Source organism: Salminus brasiliensis, chromosome 7, assembly GCF_030463535.1.
Source record: "Salminus brasiliensis chromosome 7, fSalBra1.hap2, whole genome shotgun sequence".
Taxonomy (NCBI): domain Eukaryota; kingdom Metazoa; phylum Chordata; class Actinopteri; order Characiformes; family Bryconidae; genus Salminus; species Salminus brasiliensis.
In genome coordinates this window covers 5889157-5914357 of record NC_132884.1, presented here as the reverse complement: position 1 = coordinate 5914357, position 25201 = coordinate 5889157, and the positions used below count along the sequence as shown (strand labels likewise).

The 25201-nt window shown below is 43.5% G+C and overlaps 1 protein-coding gene across 1 annotated transcript in view; it reads right to left on the bottom strand.

The window, feature by feature from the left end:
• The window catches only part of kalrnb (kalirin RhoGEF kinase b), a 117315-nt gene that overhangs the window by 50184 nt on the left and 41930 nt on the right, over positions 1–25201 (bottom strand). The window contains exons 14-28 of the mRNA XM_072683541.1: positions 24516–24711; positions 18409–18575; positions 15852–15971; positions 11136–11354; positions 10691–10840; positions 9759–9873; positions 7563–7678; positions 7115–7237; positions 5903–6085; positions 5682–5806; positions 5514–5580; positions 4035–4144; positions 3588–3657; positions 2439–2528; positions 1272–1364 (exon numbers count right to left, since the gene is read on the bottom strand). Coding sequence (XP_072539642.1) covers positions 1272–1364; positions 2439–2528; positions 3588–3657; positions 4035–4144; positions 5514–5580; positions 5682–5806; positions 5903–6085; positions 7115–7237; positions 7563–7678; positions 9759–9873; positions 10691–10840; positions 11136–11354; positions 15852–15971; positions 18409–18575; positions 24516–24711 — 1944 coding nt within the window. The remainder of the gene's footprint in view (positions 1–1271; positions 1365–2438; positions 2529–3587; positions 3658–4034; positions 4145–5513; positions 5581–5681; positions 5807–5902; positions 6086–7114; positions 7238–7562; positions 7679–9758; positions 9874–10690; positions 10841–11135; positions 11355–15851; positions 15972–18408; positions 18576–24515; positions 24712–25201) is intronic.

Below are 25201 nucleotides of genomic sequence, written 5' to 3'. Positions count from 1 at the left end.
GATTGTTCCAGAGTGCCCCATTCTGCTGCCAGTGCTTGTCTATGGAGCTCATTCAAGCTATGTGTCTGCATTTGTGAATCTTTCATTTACATAATTTTATTTTAATTGTGAAGCTTTTAGTTCTGCAACTTCTACTTTTACTAGCTGCAATGTGACAAAGTGAATCTGGGAAAGGATTAAAAAAGATCTCAGAACACTTATAAATCAGATCTTCTGCCATCCACAAAATAATTTGGAAAGTGGAGGACATTTAAAACAACTGCCAATATGGTCAGGTCCCACTATCCTAGCATCCTTCAGCCCAAGAGTAGACCACAAGACAAGGAAAGAAGTCTCCAACAATCCTAAAAAAATGTCATCACCGGACCTACAGGAAGCTCCTTGGCATCAACTGTGGGCTAGGACAGCCTGACCTGGCCATATTGGCAGTTGCTTCCCGTATAAATTATTACACAAACAAGGTTCCAAACATCTGCAGCTAATGTGCTGCACCTGATTCTAATGTTAGCCATAGTAATCATTGTGAGGTGTCCTAACTTGCACTTTTTCCTCAAACGAAAATTGCATTTCTATTAATCTGTTCATTTCTTTAGCCTCTTTGCCATCAGCAGCCGGAGTCAAAGAGAGCACAATTGGCCATGCTTCAAACCTTACCAGTTAACAGACGCCTGTGCCATCCAACACTGAGTGATAAACAGCGATGTTGGATGGCACAGGCGTCTGTTAACTGGTAAGGTGGCGCTGGGGACCCGATGCTTTCCTCCAAGCATATTGGCGACCAGACAAGGCGGCGGCTGACTTTGCATGTATCGGAGGAGACGGATATTAAGTCCTTATCCTCGTAGAGTCTGAAGCATTGCTAGTGCCAGGAGGAGCTCTGAACGGGTGGGTTAATTGGCAGTAACAAACTGGGAGGAAAAGGGGACAATTCGACAAACAAATATTCCATCACCTCCATCTCTCAATATTGCTCAAAAAAAGATTAAATACCCATGTGTTTAAATATTCTTAAAAAATCAAGGGTTTTTAACGGTATGTCCTACTACATTTACCCGACTGTACACTAGTCTCACAGCTCCAGTGCAAAACTAAAGAACTAAACATATTTGGAATGTAAAACTCCACCTAAAGAAGTGCCTTAAGGCTAGTTTTGCACGGTACGTGTGTAGAGTAGACTGATCGACTACACTTCCCTAAGAGAGAAAAGCCCACCAAGCTATTGCTTTAATAGTATGTATTATTCATGCCTCCCCCCCAGTTGCCCTTAGCACCTTTAGCAGCAGTTGGTACTTGGTAATCCTCTGCACAGGTTTGATGAGGTAGGAGGAGATGGAGTTGGCCAGCCCGTGTCTTCTCTGGATCTCCTACAGAACACACACATTCCAGACACCGCAAGAGGTCATTAGCATTTCAGCAACAGACCACGGTTTCATGACCAATTCAAATAAGAAGATACCAAGTATCAGTTTCACTCAACACTAAGATAAATAGTCTCGGGTTGACAAAGCTGTAAATCACTTTCAGGCAAAAACCAACAGATAGAAATAAATAAGAATAAGAAAAAATAAAACAGTGAAGCTGCAGAGACATCTTTTTCTTTAGAACTCCAGCAATATTATATTATATTTAATTGACTAGGAAATATATATGTATGATTTAGAGTTGTGATTTTGAACCATGCTTTAACAGAATTATTTTAAAAAGTAAACGTATTAAACAGGCCTGAACAAAAATGATGGGAACCCCTGAAAATAATGTGACCAAATGGACATGTTAAATCAAGGTGTGTCCACCAACTAGCATCACAGGTGTCTACATTCTTGTAATCAGTCAGTGGGTTTATATATAGGGCTACAGGTAGTCACTGTGCTGTTTGGTGACATGGTGTGGACTACACTCAACATGGACCAGAGGAAGCGAAGGAAACAGTTGTCTCAGGAAACAGTTGTCCATGTGTATGTATATATATATATATATATATATATACATACACATGGACAACTGTTTCCTGAGATATATATATATATATATATATATATATATATATATATATATATATATATATATATATATATATATATAAAATATATAAAAACACCCTTGTATCTTAACCGAAGAAAATCAAGTTATTTTGGAGCATTTCTATTGGTCCAACCATCCTGAAATTTCAACTTCCAGATTCACATTATACCAAAAAGTGAAACAAAGCAAAATTGAGATACAAGAGTTTTGCATGACAGCAACTCAGTACTGACATGTAAGTCAGTATGTAACTACAACAGTGACTCTCATGGCCACATATAGGCCATTCAGAACTTAGGAATGCACAGAGAATAGGTCACAGGAAGCTCTCTGCTGCCATCTATCTGTGCACCGGCCTCTCACAGCAGCAGTGGGTCTTTTCAAAAACATGAGAAAAAGGCATGGGAGGGACTCACATCAAAGAAGCGCCCAGCTTGGCCCTGGATGAGCTGGCTGGAGTCCGGCTTGTTTTTGCAGTAGGTAACGTACATGTGGAACTTATCAGCCTGTGAAACGTAGAGGCAAGAGCACCTTACAAATCCAATATTTCATTTATTTATATACATTTTTTCAGTTTTTTTACATTTACGGTCTTGAGCTGCAGGCCTTGGTCTAATCTGTTGTGGTTCACCACTGCTTTCTCCAGTAAACCACTTGCTGTGTCTTGGCAGGCTGTAAAGCTACAGTAGAGTTGCGGTATGATGCGTTGCGGAGCTGCATATATGCACTCATGCAGACCCAGAGTTTCTCCACTGCCAGACTTCTTAAGTGCTTGTCAATGTGCCTGGATGATTCAGTGCCAACAGCAGAAAATCCGTACATGATAACGAACTAAGCGTTCCAAAAACAGCATCACTGCGAGCATCCTCGCTCTACTGGAATCAATGTTAAACAGCACTGGGGACAGGGAGCCTTAATGCGGTGTAGTAGTTATGGCGTATTGTGTTATGCCGTATCCAATTCCTGCATCCTTTCCCATTTAAATATGCAGCCATGTTGTCAGTGCTTAACCACTACGATCCCATAGCTTAACACTGCTAACACAGCCTGCCTGCAGTCAAAATAGAAACAGCAGTATGTTCCTGTACAAAGTTTGAATCACTTGTTATTACGATCATTACTAATTATTATTAAGTATTCATTATTATGTTATTACTAACGGTGCTCTTATTTACTCACATAATTAGATTTAAATATTGTAGACTAGACAGACAAATATTTATAGGTATTTCAGCTAATATTATAATGATGACAAGAATTCTGAGTTGTTCTATTTTGCTAATTAAACACAAATGTATTTAATCCAGCTCGAATCCAGCTGCAATACTGCAGTGCTTGTTAAATTGAAACCGGAGAGAGTATGTGAGCTAGTAAACTTGTAAGTATTCTTTTTCTTCTTATTATTATTATTATTAGCGGTGTAGTAGTTATGGCGTATTGTGAGGCAGGGTTGTAATGATGGAGAGGGGGAAGATATCAGAAGCAGAAGAATAGCTTATCGTAAGTAGAAGGAATGGGAAATTGCAAGCAGTAATGATCACAATATTCAGATGACGGCCTCTTACCCATGTGACAAAACAGTGGCCCACATCCTCAGGCAGCTGCTCGTAATTCTCCAGCTCTTTTAGGAAAATACTAGAAAAGCAAACACAGCAATAAGTCAGCCTGTTTACAGCACAGTAACGTAGCAGCATAATGTCTAAAGAATGAATGTGTTAGCAGCTGTAATTACTGATTATTAACGTTTCAAATTACAGTAAAAGTTTTAGGAACCTGTACCTAAACTAAAAATCTCTGTATATCTGGGCAGTCACTATTTATTTAGTCAGTAAAACACGAATAGAGGGTTTGCTAGTATGTCCCAAGCCTTTAACAACCGTGATGGGGAAGCGAACTCTCTGGAGTTTAGTGTTGCTTCTAGGTGAATGGTGAAGCTTTTAATTTTGCTATTATATCTATCACAGCACTGCACTGCACGGGTTAAATGAAGGATTAGAAAGTGAGAATTGTACTTGTTATGGAAATCGTAGATCTCCTGAATATTCCCAAAGATGACATGCTCCTTGTTGGCGATCCCCTGTGGAATCTCATCCATCCCGCTCGTCATCTCCCAAAGGAATGTCTGCAGAGGAAGAGAGAGAAAACACCAGGGGTAAGTTTCACGACTCTGAATGAAGGGTGTTTGTATAAAATCTGTTTGATAGAGACATTTAACTGCTCCCAGAAGCCCATTCCTGCATCCTTTCCCATTTAAATATGCAGCATTGTTGTCAGTGCTTAACCACTACGATCCCATAGCTTAACACTGCTAACACAGCCTGCCTGCCGTCAAAATAGGAACAGCAATATGATGTACTTGTTATTACGATCATTACTAATTATTATTATTATTATGTTATTATTAACGGTGCTCTTATTTACTCTCATAATTAGATTTAAATATTATAGACTATACAGACAAATATTTAGAGGTATTTTAGCTAATATTGTAATGATGACAAGAATTCTGAGTTGTTCTATTTTGCTAATTAAACACTCGATTTCATCCAGCTTGAATCCAGCTGCAATCCTGCAGTGCTTGTTTTCATCAGTTAAATCGAAACTGGAGAGTGTGTGTGAGCTTGTAAACTTGTGGCGGTGACTATTGTTATTATTAAGAGTTTACAGAACTCTTGCAAGCTTCTGCGTTTTGCAGAAAGTGTCCCGAGGCTTAATTTGCACCATTATCTGATTACATACATTTTATTAAGAATGTAAATCAAATGTTGAGTAAAATGTTAAGAACTATTCAACAGCTATTGCTTTAATAATATGAGAGTACATGGCTGAGGTGAGAGAGTGTGGATGGCAGGCATATATTAGACCAGTGGAGATAGGTGTTAGGGGTGTTGCAGCAAAGTCTGCTAGTCTTTGCTGGTTGAATTTGGATTCGGAGACCACTAGCTGAGCGAAGTAGCTGGAAAATTTAAGTTGGAAAGTCAGTGGTTGTGGATAAGAAGGGCTGAGGTTGGATGGTGGACGACAGTGGGTCACTGAATGTGTGAACGTGAATGTAGCATGGTGGGTAATGTAGGCTATTTTATGCAAACTCCACAGGCAACTGCATAATTTCTGGCAGTGGGACCAGTGATGGGCTTAGTGATGGGAGTCCACATGGAACTGGTGGCACTAAGCATGCATCAACAGTGCCAGTGGGGCTAGGTACGGCCTCAGTCACCAGGGAGGCTGGTGTGGTTCCACAGTTAAGAAGCTGGTTAAGGGACCGCTCTGTGAAGTGAGCTTGGAGTGGAGTTGGTCTGGGATGGCAGACCTCACAGTTGAGCCTTCCGGAGGTGGTGTGAGGCTTAAGTCACCTGATGATGATCCCCTTTGAAAAGCTTGCAATGTAGTGGGTGATTAGAATATGGGTGAAGGGAATGGGCTGGACCCTATCTGTAGGTGCAGGATTTTGTCCTGAATTATTTCTCAATGTAATCAAGACTGAAAGACACCTCCAAACACTCCTGCAGGTCCCTCACGTACGCCCTCTCAGTCTGCAGGAGCTCGGCCATGATGTACCTGCAAAAAAATAAAAAGAGAGAGAAAGAGACACAAGTCAACTCTCTGGAAGCAGAAAGCAGACGTTCATTCTTTTCCTTAGACCTCACTGCAGCGCTCACTCTTTCTTCCTGGCTGATTTCTTCTTCTCCTCGTTGACCTCGTGGTTGGGGTCGTTGAGGTTGACCTCTGGGTCAGTATGGGTAAGGCTGGCAGGGATGATGTCCAACTCCAAGTCTTTATTGTCCTGTTAGGGACGACAGAGTTCTGCTGTGAGGTTTTCAAGACATCAACTGGATTTCCAGATATTTACAAGTCAAGTGAGTAAAGACGAGTTGCCCACCTCGGAGCACAGCCCCAGTGCTCGGTCCAGACTGGAGCGGTACTGGCCCATGCGCAGGGAGAAATCCCGGTAGCGCCGGTCCACTGTCGACACCCACTTCTTCAGCTCTGTCACATGAACATGACCCTTCTCCACTAAGCTACCAGCAAGCTGAATCAACAGCTTCACCTTCTCCTGGGTTTGCTGAGGTAGAAATCAGATGTGACGTTAGATACACGCAAAAAAGTATTTGGACACCTGCTCATTCATTGTTTCCTATGAAATCGAGAGTTTATCCTGCTTTTGTTGGAGTAACTGTCTCTACTGTCCAGGGAAGAAGGCTTTTGGAGAAGTGCTGTGTGGAGCGAGGTCAAGATGTTGGATGATCATCACCCCCATCTCATTCATGGGGCACCATGATACTATTTTTTACATTTTCCCACGGACCTCATGGACCTGGTTTCACTCACGTTTGGCAGCAAGATTCTTCACAAGAAGAAGGTATTAAAATTTTATCAGCTTTGGTGCGTCACAGATTTCTGAAGTCATGATGCCAACTACAGAATGCTATGCTGTTCTGTTGATGGCATCATGCCCGTATTACGAACTCTGAGACTAAGCTGGGAAATGAACGCCGTTTTATAAAACCACTGCCATCATTCCCGGCAGTAGAAGTGTTCCAAATAAACAGTTAATGCAGTTGACTGGTAATCCTACTAAGGATTACAAAGTTCACAGTCCAGATTTAAAGACCTCCGCCATAGAAGACCCACTTTTGGTTCCATAAAGAGCCATGTTCGTAATAGACATGTGTAAGTGTGAAGAAACCACTACATCAAGTGAAGGTTCTTCACACTCCCACATCCCTATCATCCAACAATGGGCCTCAATCACCTCATTCACTTTCATTCAATACCTTCCTATAAATTTTCTTAAATGTGTTCTATTAGGGAAGTCCTAATAAAAAGTCTTCATCAGATTTATGGCGTGTTTTATTTCAAAGAGCATTGTTGAATTGTTCTCAGCTCTGCTATTGTAATGATAGATCTTCTGCACTGGTGGGGCTATTCGTTCGCTGATCATCTGTTCCATATAGAGAAGTGGTTTTCACCCACAGTTCCTAACAGTATCATTTTGTAGCCATTGACCCTCTCCTATGACCTATGACTGCTACTGAAAGAGAGGAGCGAATGTTGTGGAGGTGACCACAGAGGGAAGCCATGACCATTGTACCTTTGCAGAGACACGGAATTCCTCGTAGTCTTTGAGTAGTTCCTGAGTTTTCTCCGTGGTTTCACCTGGAGATGAGTGCGTGGACAAATACTGCTCACCCGTGTCCTGCAACCAGTCCAGGGCCTGACAAAGAGAGTGAAAAATTGAGAGAGTTAGAGAGAGAAAGAGAGAGAGAGAGAGAGAGAGAGAGAGAAAGAAAGAGAATAACTGTTATTGACTTTATATTCATTCGCTTGTTCACTCTGATTATAATTGACATCTTCATTGATTATGAAGTACATTCTCCCTCCTTTCCTGACTTAATAAACGTACATAAAAAAACAAGTTACCACCTTCCTGAGTTCGGCTCTGTCAGAGTCTTTAGCTCACATCAAAACCATTACTGCCACAATAAATCAGCCACTACATGCAGGTAGTCTCTTTAGGTCAGCAGAAAGTCCTCCCTGACCTGCTTGGCATGCCGTTCAAACAGCACATACTGCTGGCACTGGTCCAAGCGCCTTTTCTTCATGGTCCAAAAATGCAGGACACGATTCTCTCTCTGGAGTAGCTCGCTCAAGATGGCTATCACAAAACACACACACACACACACACACACACACATAATATATATATATATATATATATATATATATATATATGAACAGAATAATCATAGTTAAATAGTTCAGTACTTCAAATCTGATCAAATATGTCACTAACAAAACTGTATCATTTCTACAATTAATAATCATCATTCGTCATTTCATTTCTTGTTCTCAGTTATCAAAAACAAGTGAAAATGGTTGAAATGTAGACTGTGGATTATGACCGAATTATGAATTTGAGGGGGGAAAAAATATTTAACATCAAAAATCAATAATTACATTTTATAGCTGTTTTTCTAGTCAAATTGGTCAACTTTAACTTTTGTTAGCCCTTTTTTGGGTTGGGTTTAAAAATTCTAAAAATGTTTGGTTAAGTAAGCACATGAAACAATGGAGCTTTGGGTACAAATAAAATATTTAAAAAATACAAATCGTCAGTCAAATAAAACATAACATTCTTAAGCTGCTAACATAAATGTTCAGGATTGCTAAAATAAATAAACAAATAAATAAATGAATTAATCATGAAATGTCAACAAAAAATGTTTCTTTTCATTTTCCATGTAACCCCATAAAAACCCAACAAAAAAAAAAAAAACAATAAAAGTGAGAGGTAAATGGCTATCTGGCACAATGAGTCAACATTTTGATATACGTAGCAGCAGTGCTCAAATACAGAATGGCAGGGCCTTGCGTGGCTTACGTTATTTACATTATAAAACACAGACTGGCCTAAACAAAAACAGTGAACTGTCTGAAGAGTAAAAACCTGCCAATTCCCTAAATACACTATATGTCCAAATATTTGTGGACACTTCTTTGAATGAACGTATTCAGCTCCTTTAGGCTGTACCCACTGCTGACACAGATGTGCAACTGCACACACAAAGCTAGTCTAGTCTAGTCCCTACCAAAAGTATTGCCAATAGAATAGGACTCTCTGGACAAGCTAAACATGAACCTATTGGCACCATGCTGCCAAATGCCAGGCGTGGACTAGTGGGGTATAACGTCCCCCAGCATTGAGCTGTGGAACAGTGGAAGTTGGGGATGATGTGGTGGGGTGATGATCATCCAACATCTTGACCTCACTTAACGGTCTTGTTGCTGAATGCAATCAAATCCTCATAGCAGTGCTCCAAAATGTAGTAGAAAGCTGTGTTCCCTGGACAGTAGGGACGGTTCTTCCAACAAAAGCAGGGTAAACTATTTTTAATAGCCTTGATTTCTTACCAAACAATGAACGAGCAGCTGTCCCAATACTTTTGTCCATATAGTGTATGTAAATAATAACACAATTATGTAAAAAAAATGATAAAATGTAAACTAAATGCATACAAAAGGGACGATACTATGCTGACAGATACGCACACTGCCTAGCGTCAAACTAATGGGGGAGAGGGAGGGCCAAGTCTGCCCTCTTGAATCACGGTCACAGATGGCTGTGGTCACAGATGGCTGTGGTCGTGGATGACTGCGGTCGTGGATGGCTGCGGTCGTGGATGGCTGCGGTCGTGAATGGCTGTGGTCGTGCATGGCTGTGGTCGTGCATGGCTGTGGTCATGGATGGCTGTGGTCACGGATGACTGTGGTCACGGATGACTGTGGTCACGGATGGCTGTGGTCGTGAATGGCTGTGGTCATGGATGGCAGTGGTTACGGATGGCTGTGGTCGTGGATGGCTGTGGTCGTGGATGGCTGTGGTCGTGAATGGCTGTGGTCGTGAATGGCTGTGGTCGTGGATGGCTGTGGTCGTGAATGGCTGTGGTCACGGATGGCTGTGGTCACGGATGGCTGTGGTCACGGATGGCTGTGGTCACGGATGGCTGTGGTCACGGATGGATGTGGTCACGGATGGATGTGGTCGTGGATGGATGTGGTCACGGATGGCTGTGGTCACGGATGGCTGTGGTCGTGGATGGCTGTGGTCGTGGATGGCTGCGGTCGTGGATGGCTGTGGTCGTGGATGGCTGTGGTCGTGGATGGCTGTGGTCGTGGATGGCTGTGGTCACGGCTTGTGATCTATTCAGAGCTTTCTGGTACGTATGCAGACTTACCTTTGACCTGTGTTTCAGGAGCCCGGTTGTGGCTGGTGACCCCCGGCATGCTGACGTTATTGCGGTGGATGTACTTCAGAAAGACCTCGGCGTTCCGTCTGGCAAGAGTGCAGGCCTGCACAGAGAACGGCACACGCTCGTCAGAGAACTGCTCTGTGGCTACTTTTAGGTGCTAAACACCCCTTGGCATATAGCTATTAACACTCTCACTGAGACAGAGCTCAGTGAAGGAGCTCGTGAAGGCATGGATGTGAGTGCGGATAAAGACCATGCATATGCTTCATATCAGAGACTTTCCAGAAGAGCTGGAGCTCCTCTTAGCTGTTGCTTTTGTTAGTTTGCTACTGGCTGCTTTATCCACAGGTCTGCTGAAGGTATTGCTTACTGTATTGGACCGAAAGTGCTGCAATTGCAGGTTCTATCATAGCAGCACTATAACTACTATAAACAGTTTGATGGGTCCAGCTAGGAAAATGCATCTGAAGCATTGCATTGACAGTGGTATGCTATATGGACAAAAGTATTGGGACACAGCTCTTAATCATTGAATCCAAGTGTCTCATTCAGTCCCATTGTCACAGATGTACGAAATCAAGCCCCTAACCATGCAGTCTGCCTTTCTTACACACTTCCAGCGTGGTTCTGGAACAGGAGCCAGCGCTGCAACAACAAGTCAGCTGGTGAAATTTCCCTCCGAGATCTAACAACAGAGAGCAGCTCAGCCACAAAGTGGCAGACCATGTAAAGTTACAGAGCGGGATCAGGGCCGAGTGCTGGGCTCAGAGCATAGTAGGTGTAGGTGTCCGAATACTTTTGTCCATAAAGTGTACCTCAAATGCCTCCATTTGACAGCATTCGCTATGCTGTGTGAGTATGAGTGTGCGAGTAAATGAGTGTGGGTGTGTGTGTGTGTGTGTGTGTGTGTGTTTAACCTTGAGGAAGGCCTCTTTCTGCTCCAGGTGTTTGTTGATCAAAGGAGCCACGTGGTCCGTGTCAGCCGCAGAGCCCAGCTTATCGTGCGCTCCACACCAGTCCTCCTCCCTCCTATACTCCTGCTCCAGACTCTCGAGCACATTACACACCTGCATACGACACACACACACATACACACACACACACACATAACAAAAGCACAGAAAGCAGGTCAGTACTTTGTGCAGTGTTCAGACATCACATAAGATGGTCCAACAACTCAACACCGTTTTAGACAAGTGTGTTAAGATCTAGACCTGTAGCTCACGCAGTGCTAATTGGTGTGGAGTGTAAGCTTCCAAGCCACCAAGCATTCACTAAAAAAAACAGCTGTCGTCTCTGCAATGCTCTCTCATTCCACCGGGGGGCGACAACATGGTGTCAGAGCCGTGCTGCAGGACCCACCTGTTCCGAGGTCTTATAGAAGGCCACTGAGGCATTGACCAGCTTGAGCCTGTCCTCCATCTTCAGCATGAGGGTCTGCCAGTGGAGGGCCACCGTCTCGGCGCAGGCCCGCACGGCGTCCGGGTCGTAGTGTCCAGCCTGCAGCATCATTTCTGCCCTCTGCTGAAGCTGCAGGGCGCTCTGATGGGTCCGCTGCAGGGAGTCCGCATGAAGCAGAGACTGGGGCAGAGATCATCAGAAAATGCTCAGAATCCCTGAATTCAGCATAAACATTTACACTGAAGACACTCTTATCCAGAGCGACTTACAAAAGTGCTTCACTTTTAGCTAGTTCGTACAGACTAGGATCCTCTAAGCTCAGATTCTACTAAATACAGACGTCAGTATGGAGACCACAACACTCTCACACACTACTCTTCACCCAAGTACTCTTGGAAGAGGAGGGTTGCCGGTCCGTTCTTGGCTTTGTAGGCCAGAGTCATCAGTATAAATGTTTCATTGCCATCGGCAGCTGGTTTAGTATTGCTTCAAGGTCTCAAACCTCTTAAAACTTTCTACTTCTTCAGTATTTATAGCTTATTTTTAAAGACATTTTGTGTCTACTTGTGTCTATTTTGTGTTCTTTGAGCATCCTGTTAATCAGTACTTACCTTTGTATACAAACATTCTGCTTGTTTCAGTTTCTTTATTGCTAGCATAATTTCATAAAGTCAAGTAAAAATGTAAATTCAGACTGGACTAACTATTTTCACTACCTAGCGTACAGTAGTAAACTCACAGCTAAAGAAAACTATTTGCCTCTAGGACTGATAAGTAAATTATCCTTAAATCTAGAATAACCCAATTAATGTAAGCTACCTGTACCGATAAAGTGGCCTAAGTAAACTGTCTTTACATCTAGAAAAAATTAAGTAAACTATCTTTACTTTATCTTTAAGTAAAATATCTGTACCTCTAGGGTAAATAAATTAACTACATCTATTGCTTAAGTAAACTAAGTATTGGAATAAATTAAGTAAACTATCTGTATTTTGTAATTTTCTTGTTATTGAGAAAAAATATATTTTATAGAATAAGAAATGTAATCACAAAATTCCCTTGTAACAAAGCACAGTGTCACAATTATTGTTCCAAAAAAACTTTCTTTACATATAATAAACTACATTTTCTGCTTAAGTAAACTACGCAAATCTTTACATTTACATTAATCAAGTAAAATAAACTGTCTTTACACATAACAAATTATCCTTGCTGCTAAAGTAAACAATGTAAACAATCTTTACGTCCAGGATAAACCAAGTAAAGTCACCTAGGTAACCTATTTACAATTAACATTAGCTACCTGTACCGATAAAGTGACCCGAGTAAACTATCTTTACTGCTAAAGTAAAATATCTGTACTTCTAGGATAAATAAATAAACTACATTTCCTGCTTAAGTAAACTAAGCAAATCTTTACATTTACATTAATCAGATCTTTACATATAACAAACTATCATTGCCGCTAAAGTAAAATACCTTTACTTCTAGGATAAATAAATAAACAACATGTTCTGCTTAAATAAACTAAGTAAATCTTTACATCCAGGATAAATCAAGTAAACTATCTTTACTGATAAAGTAAAGTATATTTATATATAATAAACAATCCTTTTTGAACTATCTTTACTTTATTTACTTTACTTTACTTTATTTACTACTAGAAAAAAAAAATATTATAATAATAAATATATATATATATATATATATATATATATATATATTCACACTATGTTTGCTTATGTTTGCTTTTGCTCTCATTATTCCATACAGTGTGAAAAACCCATGCTTTCTCTGTCTGACGTTTATTGTCTGTCTGATTTTTACTAAAATATGTAAATCACTGAAAACACATGCCGTCCTCTCAAGTGAATTACTGCGACTAATATATTTCGATCTTGCTAGTTGTTTAGATTGCAATGAAACTGGCTGCTGTGCAGCGTACTGTCCTTGGGAGAGGCAATTAAAGGCACAATCTGTGAAATGTCCTCTTCAAGGCCAATTCAATTACTGCTAAAGCGCTCCTTCACTTTTTAAAGAGAGCGTGCTTTACGAATCCGGCGCGCCGCTTCCGTGTTTAACCGCACAATCGAGTGCCTCGTTCTGTGGATTACTTGCCACTCTGGGAAGTGTGACAACAACTTTAACCCTAATAGTTTCCGCAGCGTTTCGCTCTCGGCCGTGCCCGCGTTATTGCTTTTTTGGCCTTATATGCTTCAATCCATCAGTCTCCTGTGTTTGGAGGGCAAATGAATAGGCCCTCTCTGACTAAGCGCCAGTTTGCAAACAAACAGAAAACTGAATTCATTGGGATTAAGAGATGAACCCGCAGCCCCGCAGCATTTCAGCCCTGATTGGCTTGGGGCTGTAAAGCCAAGAGAAAGCTTTGGCGAATGCTCAGAGCTGCTCTTAAGCTTCCTCACGTCTGATTTACACAAGCTGTCCTCAGTTCTGAATTATATGTGGCAATTTAGCGAATTAAACCCAGTCGCCGTCTGAGCTCCTCGTATATTTGCTGAGTGATAGAGCAGTGAGATGTTAAAGCTGCACTGTTCCTTTAGTACTTTAAAACTTTACAGGCACATACGGAGTTCCAGACAATCCACAGGGAATTTACAGCATATCAGACAATGTAAATGACTGCCCACTGTGCGAGGATTCTGAGAATTCTTTTCTTCTCCAGTTCAGTGAGGATGGTTCATGTAAAGTAATATTGCTCCTAGGGTAAGAATGTGTAGCCTCAAGCTAAACAAATATAAAATTAAAGGTGCTGTATACGATTCTGGACAATGACTGTTGATATTTGAACAGCAAAACGAATATGCCCCACCCTTTAGAGCTCCATGCACTCACACTGCCAAGGTAACAACACAGGGCTTGCAGACCAAAAGGACAGCAAACACAAGCACCTACTGAAACACCATGTCTAAACACAGCATCCTAAACACAGCAGGTACCGGCCATTTCCAACATCCCTACTGTAGTAGTAGCACACGGGCTAACAGCCCCCTTCAACATCCCTCCCGTAATGGTAGCATGCCGGCTAACAGCCTCTTCCAACATCCCTACTGTAGTGGTAGCACACCGGCTAACGACCTCTTCCAACATCCCTACTGTAGTGGTTGTACACCGGCTAACAGCCTCTTCCAACATCCCCACCATAGTGGTAGCATGCCGGCTAACAACCTCCTCCAACATCTTTACTGTAGTGGTAGCACACCAGCTAACGGCCTCCTTCAACATCCCTACTGTAGTGGTAGCACACCGGCTAACAGCCTCTTCCAACATCCCTACTGTAGTGGTAGCACACCGGCTAACGACCTCTTCCAACATCCCTACTGTAGTGGTAGCACACCGGCTAACGACCTCTTCCAACATCCCTACTGTAGTGGTAGCACACCGGCTAACGACCTATTCCAACATCCCCACCATAGTGGTAGCATGCCGGCTAACAACCTCCTCCAACATCCCCACCATAGTGGTAGCATGCCGGCTAACAACCTCCTCCAACATCTTTACTGTAGTGGTAGCACACCAGCTAACGGCCTCCTTCAACATCCCTACTGTAGTGGTAGCACACCGGCTAACAGCCTCTTCCAACATCCCTACTGTAGTGGTAGCACACCGGCTAACGACCTCTTCCAACATCCCTACTGTAGTGGTAGCACACCGGCTAACGACCTCTTCCAACATCCCTACTGTAGTGGTAGCACACCGACTAACGACCTCTTCCAACATCCCTACTGTAGTGGTAGCACACTGGCTAACGACCTCTTCCAACATCCCTACTGTAGTGGTAGCACACCGGCTAACAGCCTCTTCCATTATCCCAACTGTAGTGGTAGTACACCGGCTAACAGCCTCTTCCATTATCCCTACTGTAGTAGTAGCACACCGACTAAGGGCCTCTTCCATTATCCCTACTGTAGTAGTAGCACACCGACTAAGGGCCTCTTCCATTATCCCTACTGTAGTGGTAGCACACCGACTAAGGGCCTCTTCCATTATCCCTACTGTAGTGGTAGCACACTGGCTAACAGCCTCTTCCATTATCCCTACTGTAGTAGTAGCACACCGGCTAACGGCCTCCTTCAACATCCCTACTGTAGTGATAGCACACCGGCTAACGACCTCTACCAAAATCCCTACTTCAGTGGTAGTACACCAGCTAATGGGTTCTTTCAACATCCCTACTGTAGTGGTAGTACACCAGCTAACGGCCTCTTCCAACATCCCCACCATAGTGGTAGCATGCCGGCTAACGACCTCCTCCAACATCCCTACTATAGTGGTAGTACACCGGCTAATGGATTCTTTCAACATCTGTACTGTAGTGGTAGCACACAGGCTAACAACCTCTTCCAACATCCCTACTGTAGTGATAGTACACTGTCTAACAGCCTCCTTCAACATCCCTACCATGGTGGTCCCGTGACGACTAACAACTTTGTCCAACACCCTCGTCTTTTCTGAGAACTTAAGAGCTTTATGTTCAGCTTTTGCTCATCAGATCTTTTCATTTTAACTATGTCTTGGCCATCCCTCCCTGAAAATGCTAGTAGCTAGATCCACAGCCTCCCCTGACCCTCCTCTTCCCCCTTCCTGTGCACGAGCAAGAACCTGTTTCTGATTGGCTGGTATAGTGTTTACATTTGTGTGTGTTGTCTGTGCTGTTACCTCGATGGCGAGCTGAAACTGTTCATGCTCTCTCTGCAGCTGCTCCGCTTCAGACAGAGATCCAGCGTTCACCGTATTGGCCGTCAGCATAGACTCACCATTGCGGATCCAGCCTAGCACCTAGACACAGGATACACTCGTTACAACCAGACAATGACACACACACACACTCACACACAGCATCAGTCAGGTTTGCACCTACTCACATCACGTCTTCGCTTATCTGTGTACTACACCAATCAGCCATAACATTAACCACCTCCTTGTTTCCAGGCTCACTGTCCATCATATCAGCCACAGGACTGACCACCACAGAGCAGGTGTGATTTGGGTGGTGGGTCAGTATTCTCAGCACTGCAGTAACACTGACTGACATGATGGTGGAGTCGAGTGTGTTACCTTGTGTTGTGCTTGTTTGAGTGGATCAGAGACAGCAGTGCTGCTGGAGTGTAGAAAGACTGTGTCCACTCACTGTCCACTCTATTAGACACTCCTACCTAGCTGATTCACCTTGTTGATGTAAAGTCAGAGACAGAAGCTCTCTGATCTGTTGCTGCACAGTTTGTTGTTGTTGGTCATCCTCTAGTCCTTCATCACTGGTCGCAGGACGCTCCCCGCAGGACGCTGCCCACAGGACGCTGTTGGCTGGAAGGCACTGCTGTGACGCACATCACCACACCACACCACCACCATGTCAGTCGAGTGTTGTCACTGCAGTGCTAAGAATGACCCACCACCCAAATAATACTCTGCTCTGTGGGGGTCAGTTCTGTGGTGTCCTGACCATTGAAGAACAGGCTGAAAAGAGGCTAACATAGCATGCATAGAAACAGATGGACTACAGTTTGCAGTTTGTAGAACTGCACAATGCTCCTATATAAGGGAGGTGGAGCTGATCTCTTCTTGACAATGCATGTAGTTCAAGTCTCCCATTACCCCCCCCCCCCCCCCTTTCCTCTTCCTGTGCACGAGCAAGAGCACCCCACGTTACTGATTGGCTGGTATAGTGTTGCTGGTATGGTGTTGTGTGGCTCAACCCAATTCAATATTGGACAATGAGTGCAGATACAAGGAGGTGTTTTTAATGTTATGGCACACCTTTTGGCATATTATAGAAATGTCAGCTGCTCTTTATACCATAGAATTCCATCATTAGATGGACCAATAGAAATGCCCCAAAATGAATTGGAATACAACCTTTATACATTGACCTGGATGGAATGTTTTTCCTGCTCCTGTAAAGTTCCCGCTCCCCATGTTTGGAGATACAAGCTTTAATTCCCACAGCGATGCTACAGAATTCTCAGATTCCTGTCAGAAGATCCTAAACCTAATCTGTGCCCAGGAACCTGATCATGAAGGATGAAGGAACACTGCATCAGAGCTTGTCAGAGTCCATAAACACTCTCTAGCATTTTAATAGGGCAGAATAAGCTGGGTCTCCTCTACTTAGTCCTCCCGGATAAGGCTCGAGGAGACAGACAGAACAGTGCTTCGCGAGCTGATTAGCTTCTCTGCTATGCAGGACAGCGAACTGTGGCCCACGCAGTGTGTGTGTGTGTGAGTGAGAGAGAAAGAAAGAAAGAAAGAAAGAGAGGGAGAGAGAGAGAGAGAGAGGGAGGGGAAAGAGAACTGCCAACGAACAAAATCATCAGCTGGCATTGACACTCAGCGTTAATGGCATCGGTACGAGGCTCAGACGGCCACAGGTTTCAGACTGAGGGTCTTTAATCTTTCGATGTGAGCGTGAGTTGGGCACGGCAGATTTTCCATATGGACATGCATTGGTTCACATGCATAATTTTATACATATGTATATGTGTCATGCCTGCCCCTGTTAGTTAGTGCTTCCACCTGTGTCTCCTCTTTAGCCACGCCCCCTTGTTAGTCCCAGGTGTTCCTTGTGAGTCTCTTGTTAGTGTCTGTATAAGTACCCCTTTGTTTCAGTCGTCCCTTGTCTGGTCTTTTGTGTTCTTGCCAGTTCATGGTTTGTAGATGTACATGGTCTCGTAACAAACCGTGACAAAATACATTCATTATATACATTCATTCTATTTATTATTTTTGTAATGATTGTATGGTATGACTGTGCTGTATTGTGTAATTGCTACTGGTTGCTAAATTTCCTTTCGGATCAATAAAGTATCGATCTATCTGGACATGGTTCGGCACAGAGCGCTTCCAAACCTGGGCCGGTTTCCTCAGCACGGATAGCTAACCGTACCTGGGGCCACAGAACCGTTCAGTGGGGGGGCTTAATGATGCAGGTATGTACCAATTGGTTCCTTTTCTGCAATTTAGAAACACAGCAAATGGAAAATGAAACCGTTATTGATCTAATGGGTCTGTTACGACACGGCCTTAGCACCCATTTGGCCCTGCAGTGGAAAAGAGGCCAGAAAGAACAACAGCTTTGCTGCAGAAACAGGAGAGTGGAAACTAAGCTATCAGCAAAAAAGGCCAGGTGTGAAAGTAGGTGGATTGTGCAGTGTGGTCTAAGAATGATGACACACACAGACACACACACACACACACACACACACATTCAGATGCAGACCTGTTTGACCTCCGCCTGTAGGTGGCGTAGTTGTAAACACTGCTCGAGGCGCTTGTGTGTGTGTTCGGCACTCAGCTCCAGCTCGTGCTGTTTCTCATGGAGAAACTCCAGCAGCTCCTGGACCTGAGCGGCCAGGTCCACATCCTTCTCTCCGCTCAACTCCATGCCTGCAACACACACAAACACACACACACACATTTATTTGCAAGGGAAGGTAAAAGTGATATGTTGGTTAGAAGAACACAGGTTTGGTTGCAACACAGGGGACTTCTCTGTTGCTATAGGGTTGCTATGTTGTAGTTACATGGTTGCTATGGTATACCAGTTGGTTGCTAGAGTGTTGCTAAGTGTTTGCTAGATGATTGCTACAGTGTTGATAGGTGATTGCAGTGCTGTTGTCTAGTGGTTGCTACTGAGTTGCTAAGTGGTTGCTATGTGGTAGCTGAATTGTTGCTACGGCATACCAGTTGGATGCTAGAGTTTTGCTGAGTGGTTGCTAGATGATTGCAACACTGTTGATAGATGGTTGCTGTGCTGTTGCCACATGTTTGCTATGGTATCTCAGGTGGTTGCTTTGTGATTGCTATAACATTGCCATATGGTTACTATGGTACCTCAGGTGCTTGCTATAGTGTTGCTAAGTGCTTGCTAGATGGATGCTATTGTGTTGCTAAGTGGTTTTGCTAGAGGGATGTTATGCTGTTAGTGATTGGTGGTTGCTAAGCTGTTTCTAGGTGGTTGCTAGGGTATCCTTGGTGGTTGCTATGGTGTTGTTAGGAGGTTGCTAGGTGCTCGCTATGGTATCCCAGGTGGTTGCTTTGGTGTCTCAGGTGGACTAAGGCGGACCAACATAGGCCCCATTCAACGTGTTTGCAACATCACCGCCGTCGATCACTGGGCAACCATACCCGGCTTCGGTGCACCCGCTTGCAGATGCCAGTCACGGCCAGCACCGCAGCAAAGCTATGTAGGGAGAGAGCGCCATCTACCCACTCTGAAGAGACAAGAGGAAGGCCAATTACGCAGTCTTGGGGCTGCGGTTGCCAAAGACTAGCAGCATGACCGGGATTCAAACCAGCGATCCTCTGATCATAGTGACAGCGCATTAGTCCTGGGGAGCATTTTTAGGGACTATTTTGCTGAAAAATATCCAGTGATCGTACTCAGCCCTGGCTCTGTAAATGGGGAACAAACAAAGTGGCTTGGACCGAAAACCACGATGCAATTCTAGCCAATCAGCAACAGTGGTTTCGGCTCACACACAGGATGGGAAAGGGGATGGGCAGGGGAGACTACGTACTATGTAGCAAGTTCAGATATCAACAGCCGTTCTCCAGAATCGCATACAGCACCTTTAACCCTAACATTAAAGGTCAGTTCTGAATAGAGCTACAAATATAGACAAATAAAGACAACAAGTGTACTTATATTCATATTATACCTCAGATCAGTGCTACTAGAGTCATGAGCAAAAATATTGGCACCCCAGCACCTCTATCAGGAATTTGTATATATATGATTAGCATCACGTGATCCAATTATGTCCTCCTATTTTTGCAAACACCAAAGTTATTGTAATTGCAGAACTGCTGTTCTGGGACTTTGCAGGGGTGCCACTGCTGTACATCCAATATCGTGTGGTCTCCCTTGTCTCACTGTCGAGTATAGAGGATCCTTGCTCCGACTCCCATGGTTGTTAACCAGCAAATCCAATGTGTTGGATGGGGAGCACATTAAAAACTGCAGTGCAGGGTTGGGGTGTGAAGAGACGTCCAGCAGGGGGTGCCGTGCACTGAGTACTGAAAATTCATGAACACTGTGTGTAGCTGAGTGTCTCTGCAAGCCAGTCTGCCCCGTCTCATCTCTGTAAGACATGCGAGGGGCAGGAAAGAGAGAACACAGCAACCAGGTGAGCTCTCGTGCAGGGAGGAGGTTTAGTCAGCATACAGTGACCCAGCTACCCAGCAGAGCAGTACCCAAACACACACACACACACAGTGACCGAGCTCCCAGGGGAGCAGTACACACACATACTCCTACAGGCATCTACCATATAACACACACATGCACTCCATATGTGAGGTGTATTAATGTATAAAATGTGGGTCACTGCCATCACAGTGTGTGTGTGTGGGGGGTATGGATCTGTGTGTAGTCTGTATATGTGCAACATCATGTGCATGTGTGTGTGTGCGTGTGTGTGTATGTGCGTGTCTGCTGAAGCGGCAAAGGACATTTTAGCCCGCCTTCACTAACCCTCATCTCACCCCACTCATCCCCCCACAGCTACCTGCCTACGGGCAGCGGGATGTAGTCTCCATGGCAACCGCACACTAGCCAACGGGAGGCGGTTCCCATGGGAACCTTCTACGCGCGTGACAGGGGTGGCCTCCGCAGTAGCCTGCGCATCCTCCCGGCAACCCAACTGTGAACGATGAAGCGTGTCCACGGCAACCCGGTGGTGACTAGCGAGGGGCCTGTCGTCATGGCAACCATGGTATAGGGAATGTTAAGGAGAGGAGGGGTAGGTTTCCATAGCAACCCTGCAACTGCTCACAGTAAGAGAGAAAGAGAAAGAGAGATAGAGAGAGAGCAACAAAAAAAAATCCCTCCATTGCTCTCCCGGGTTCCTCAGTCCCTGTTCCTCTCAAGTTCGGTACGTGTCACTCTTGGTCAGTATGACGTTCTCCACCCCCTTCTCTAGACCCCCCCACTGTCCACTCCTTTTCCATCTCCTTAGGAGGTTCCCAAAAGGTTCCCAAATCTTGCCTGTGTTGTCCAAATCCCTCAGAATTTCTTTTGCTTTCCTTTAACAATTGTTTTATATCCAAAGTTTGCTTCATTGGGTTAGCTAGGCTAACATTGCTAATACACACTGGACTTAAGATCTCAGTAAATACTTCTTTCTTCGTAGTTTGTTGACTAGTTTAACTTAACCAACAAATGTTAACGTTTTATTGATTTGCCACCTAACATAGTCACCTCGCCACCATACTGTACAGTGGGAAATGCAACCAGCGACCAAATAACGCAATTCTTTGTGCAGTGGTCACCAACCTGACCCCTGTAAACCCATATCTCACACACATTCAAATTCCAATTTCTGCCAGAAAATAATAAAAGAATAAAAATAAAAGAACAAAAACAAAAAAGTCTGTTATGTAATTACCACTCCGGTCTACGATTTCTATAAGAACTTCTTTGAAGGTAACACTCGAGTGAGTCATAACCATTTGGGGAAAATTGAGAGAGTCGTGAGAGACAAGTAACTTATAACTAATATCTGGAAAAGTGAGTCTGTCTATTGTGTATTCCACCTGATCATGGAGCAGATTTAATTAGTGTCATTTACCAATATTCTACAGAAAACCAAAAATAAATTGTTCGCAATTATTTATATGAATTTCAGACACATAGTAAATAAATGACCTACTAATAAATCATCTAGGGTCATTTTTCTACAGTAATAAAAAAGGAATAAAGTAATAAAAGTAATAAAAGGCCATTCCAACACAAAACTGGTTGTTGACACGATTTCAGTTTCACCATCAGTCTGACTGAAGTTAAATGCATCACTACCTTTAACTAACTGTCACTCTTTTTGTTAGTCAATATGACAGCAGTACATCAGTAGATGGTAAAGTAAGAAAAAGTAAGTGAACCCTCTAGAAGGACCTGGCAATGAATGGCAAATAAACAACAACATTTGAATCTATATAAGATCAGTCTTTGTACAGGAAGTCGTTTTTGCAAAAAACGATGTCCTCACATAAGGCCAAAGGGTCAACGTTTGAAAAAATGAAGTATCATGGTGCGAGAAGCAGAGATGTAATGTCCCCTTATGAGGACGAAGGGTCTCAAGAGGTTATTGATAATGTAGGCCCAACTCAGATGGGTGGATCTGCAGCACAAGTTGGAGATAAGTCCGACCCACTGTAGTATTAAAGGCTAGCATATGGAGACACTGTGGCTCTGGATGGCAGCAACTACTACCCAACCAAAAGACTATCAAGCAAACAATGTCAAAGCTTCCATCCTTCCACCAACCGAACCACAGACTCTATCGTGACTTTTGTTGCCATGGTTTCGCCTCCATATCCAGACGTTGAGAACCCGGGATTTCGTGCTAGGTTGTGCACTTTGGAGCTGAGATACAGCAGTGTCCCGCCTCAAAGCTTTTTTACTGACACAGCGATCCTCACTGAAGGAAGTGGGTAGCATAGCTGTAATGTGGGCTACACGGATATCCACCGCCATAACCGTGCATTTAATCTGCGATGAGTGGCGGCTAGCGTCTCATGAGCTCCAAAACAAGAGCAGTGACTGGGAGCCACAGAGGAACGACGGATCACTACGACTGATTTAGGCGTAGTTACTGTTACCGCTCCACTGGCTTCTCAGCGAGCGCTCACGCTGCCCACTGTGTCAAGGCTACTAGGGAGGGGAGGACGTATTGCTCTGCTTTTCCAGCACAGCCCCATTGCAAAACCTTCCAGCTGACTTGTCACATTGCTTCCATTTGTTTTATTAATAAAATATATTGGAAGTCAAATCATTCTGGATCATTACAAATATTAGATGCGCCGATGATCATTTTATCACTGCAGTGCAGCTGCTAATCGTGAGGGGCCTAGAGATTCCCATCCCTAGTCTAGGCCATCAGTAAGTCTTTGATTCAAGTTTTATATAGTAATTAATAATTTTTCAAAAGTCAAGATAATGAATTTCTTTTTAAAAATGGCCCCAAACTGAAGAATTGTAAGACTCGTAAACGTAATTCATCATGTTGGTGTGTAATTAATAACCATGAGCGCTCACATTAATACTATAACAATAAAAACAGGTACTCTCCACTTGAAAAGGTTAAAGCACTCGCTCTTCTATGAATCAGCCTTTGTGTGACCCATCATCTCGCTATCAGTCTAATGACTGTGCTTTGACTACTATCAGAAAGGACAACGTCTCAGCAATGTTATCCAGCACTACAGCTCACTGCAAATTAGGAACTAGATGATAAATGACAGAATCTAGTGAATCACATCACGGCACAGACCCGGAACATTTTTTTTATTAAGGATATTAAGGAATGCTCAAAAACAGCAGCCTGGCCTAGCGCTAAGTTTACTAATGACAAATGACGAGTGTGCATTTCTCCTCTGTTCAAATCCACCGACACTGCAGTATCTAAAACCGACTGTCCACTCGCAGCAGCGCTCTCATTAGGGCTTTCGAGGGCTTGTCTAGTCACTCACACAAGAATTTTCCCATCACCGTGTCCAGACGATCCCAAGGGACCAAGAGATGCTTCAGACACCACAGCAGTTCAGTGTGGGCTCACACTGTATCGCACTGTACATTAGCTAAACCACCCAAGGTCTTCCACTGTGGCTACGATGTCTTTTCAAACATTCTGAAGAAATGGTCTCGGGTCTTCTCTGTGGTAGGGCTGTCATTGCTGACTACGCCCACTGAGCACTCATTCATGCTCCCTACTCAATTTTCTAATCAGCCAATGGTGTGGCAGCAGTGCAATCCATAAAACACAGTCCAGCAGCTTCGAGTAATGTTCACATCAACCATCACAGTGGAGAAGAATTCATGAATGGTCGGAGCCAGACTGGTTTGAGCATTTCCAGAACCGCTGATCTCCTGGGATTTTCAGGACAACTCTCTCAGGACTTTAATCAGAATGGTGCCGTAAAGAGAAGAGAATGCCAGACAATTTATTAGTCTACTCAGGCTCTAGCAGAGCTCAGTAACACTGAGATAAATAACTAACCCTCACAGAGATTTATCAGTCTACTCAGGCTCCAAGTGGCTCAGCAGCCTATTGCGCTGCCACTATGGCCCGGGGGTAACGTGTATGTAGAGCAATGGGCGATATTTTATCGTATCTTGATCAATGTTTGGTTTTGTGTTAACAATATGCTTTTTAAGCATATGGAGGATACTGTTAGTGCTTAATAAACACTGATTAGCTGCAGGTTTCATTACTAACAGTGTAATTAGACTGGGTAATCTTACTGTTCAGTTAACACTCTTAAATAGAGTGCTACTATAAACTACCCAGCATCTCCCACAAAACTAACATGTCCCAGCCTTCTCACCTGAAGCCTGGACCTCCATGATGTACTGGTGCAGGTCCTGACCCTGCTGAATGACCTCGTAGGTCATGTTGTTCATGGCCAGCTTGCGTTCGGTGTGGCGGTGGAGCCTCTGCTCGGCTAGCGAGAGATCCTCAGTGTTGTAGTCAGACACCTGCCTCAGCAAGTCCTGCTTCCAAGCGTCCAGCTCGCCCGTTACCTGAGGGACAGCAGGCAGGACGGGGAAGATTAATTACAGTAATTCATATGTTCACCGCACCTGTGCACATGCATACAAATATGGACACACCTGTGCATCCATGCAGATTCACACACACACACACACACAAATAAAAGTACATATACAGAGACGTAGAACCCTTCCAAATCTGCCTTGTTTTCTCTCTTTTTTTAAGATTTATGATTTTTTAATTCTGTTTTTTTTTTTTTCAGCATCTTAGAATTTACATCAAAGCATTATGACCAACAGCCACCATTTCAGTTAAACACAGAGTTACCAACAGAGGGCACTTCCAGAAAAATGGAAATCTTCACACTGCTGATTTCACACACTTCTACACATGATTGAAAAAATGAAAATGATCAGATATAATTTGAATTCATCAGAAAATACATCCTTTATATCCCTGATGCCAATAATTTTTTAATGTAAATATCCAATATAATTGTGTATCCTTACCTAAAACAAC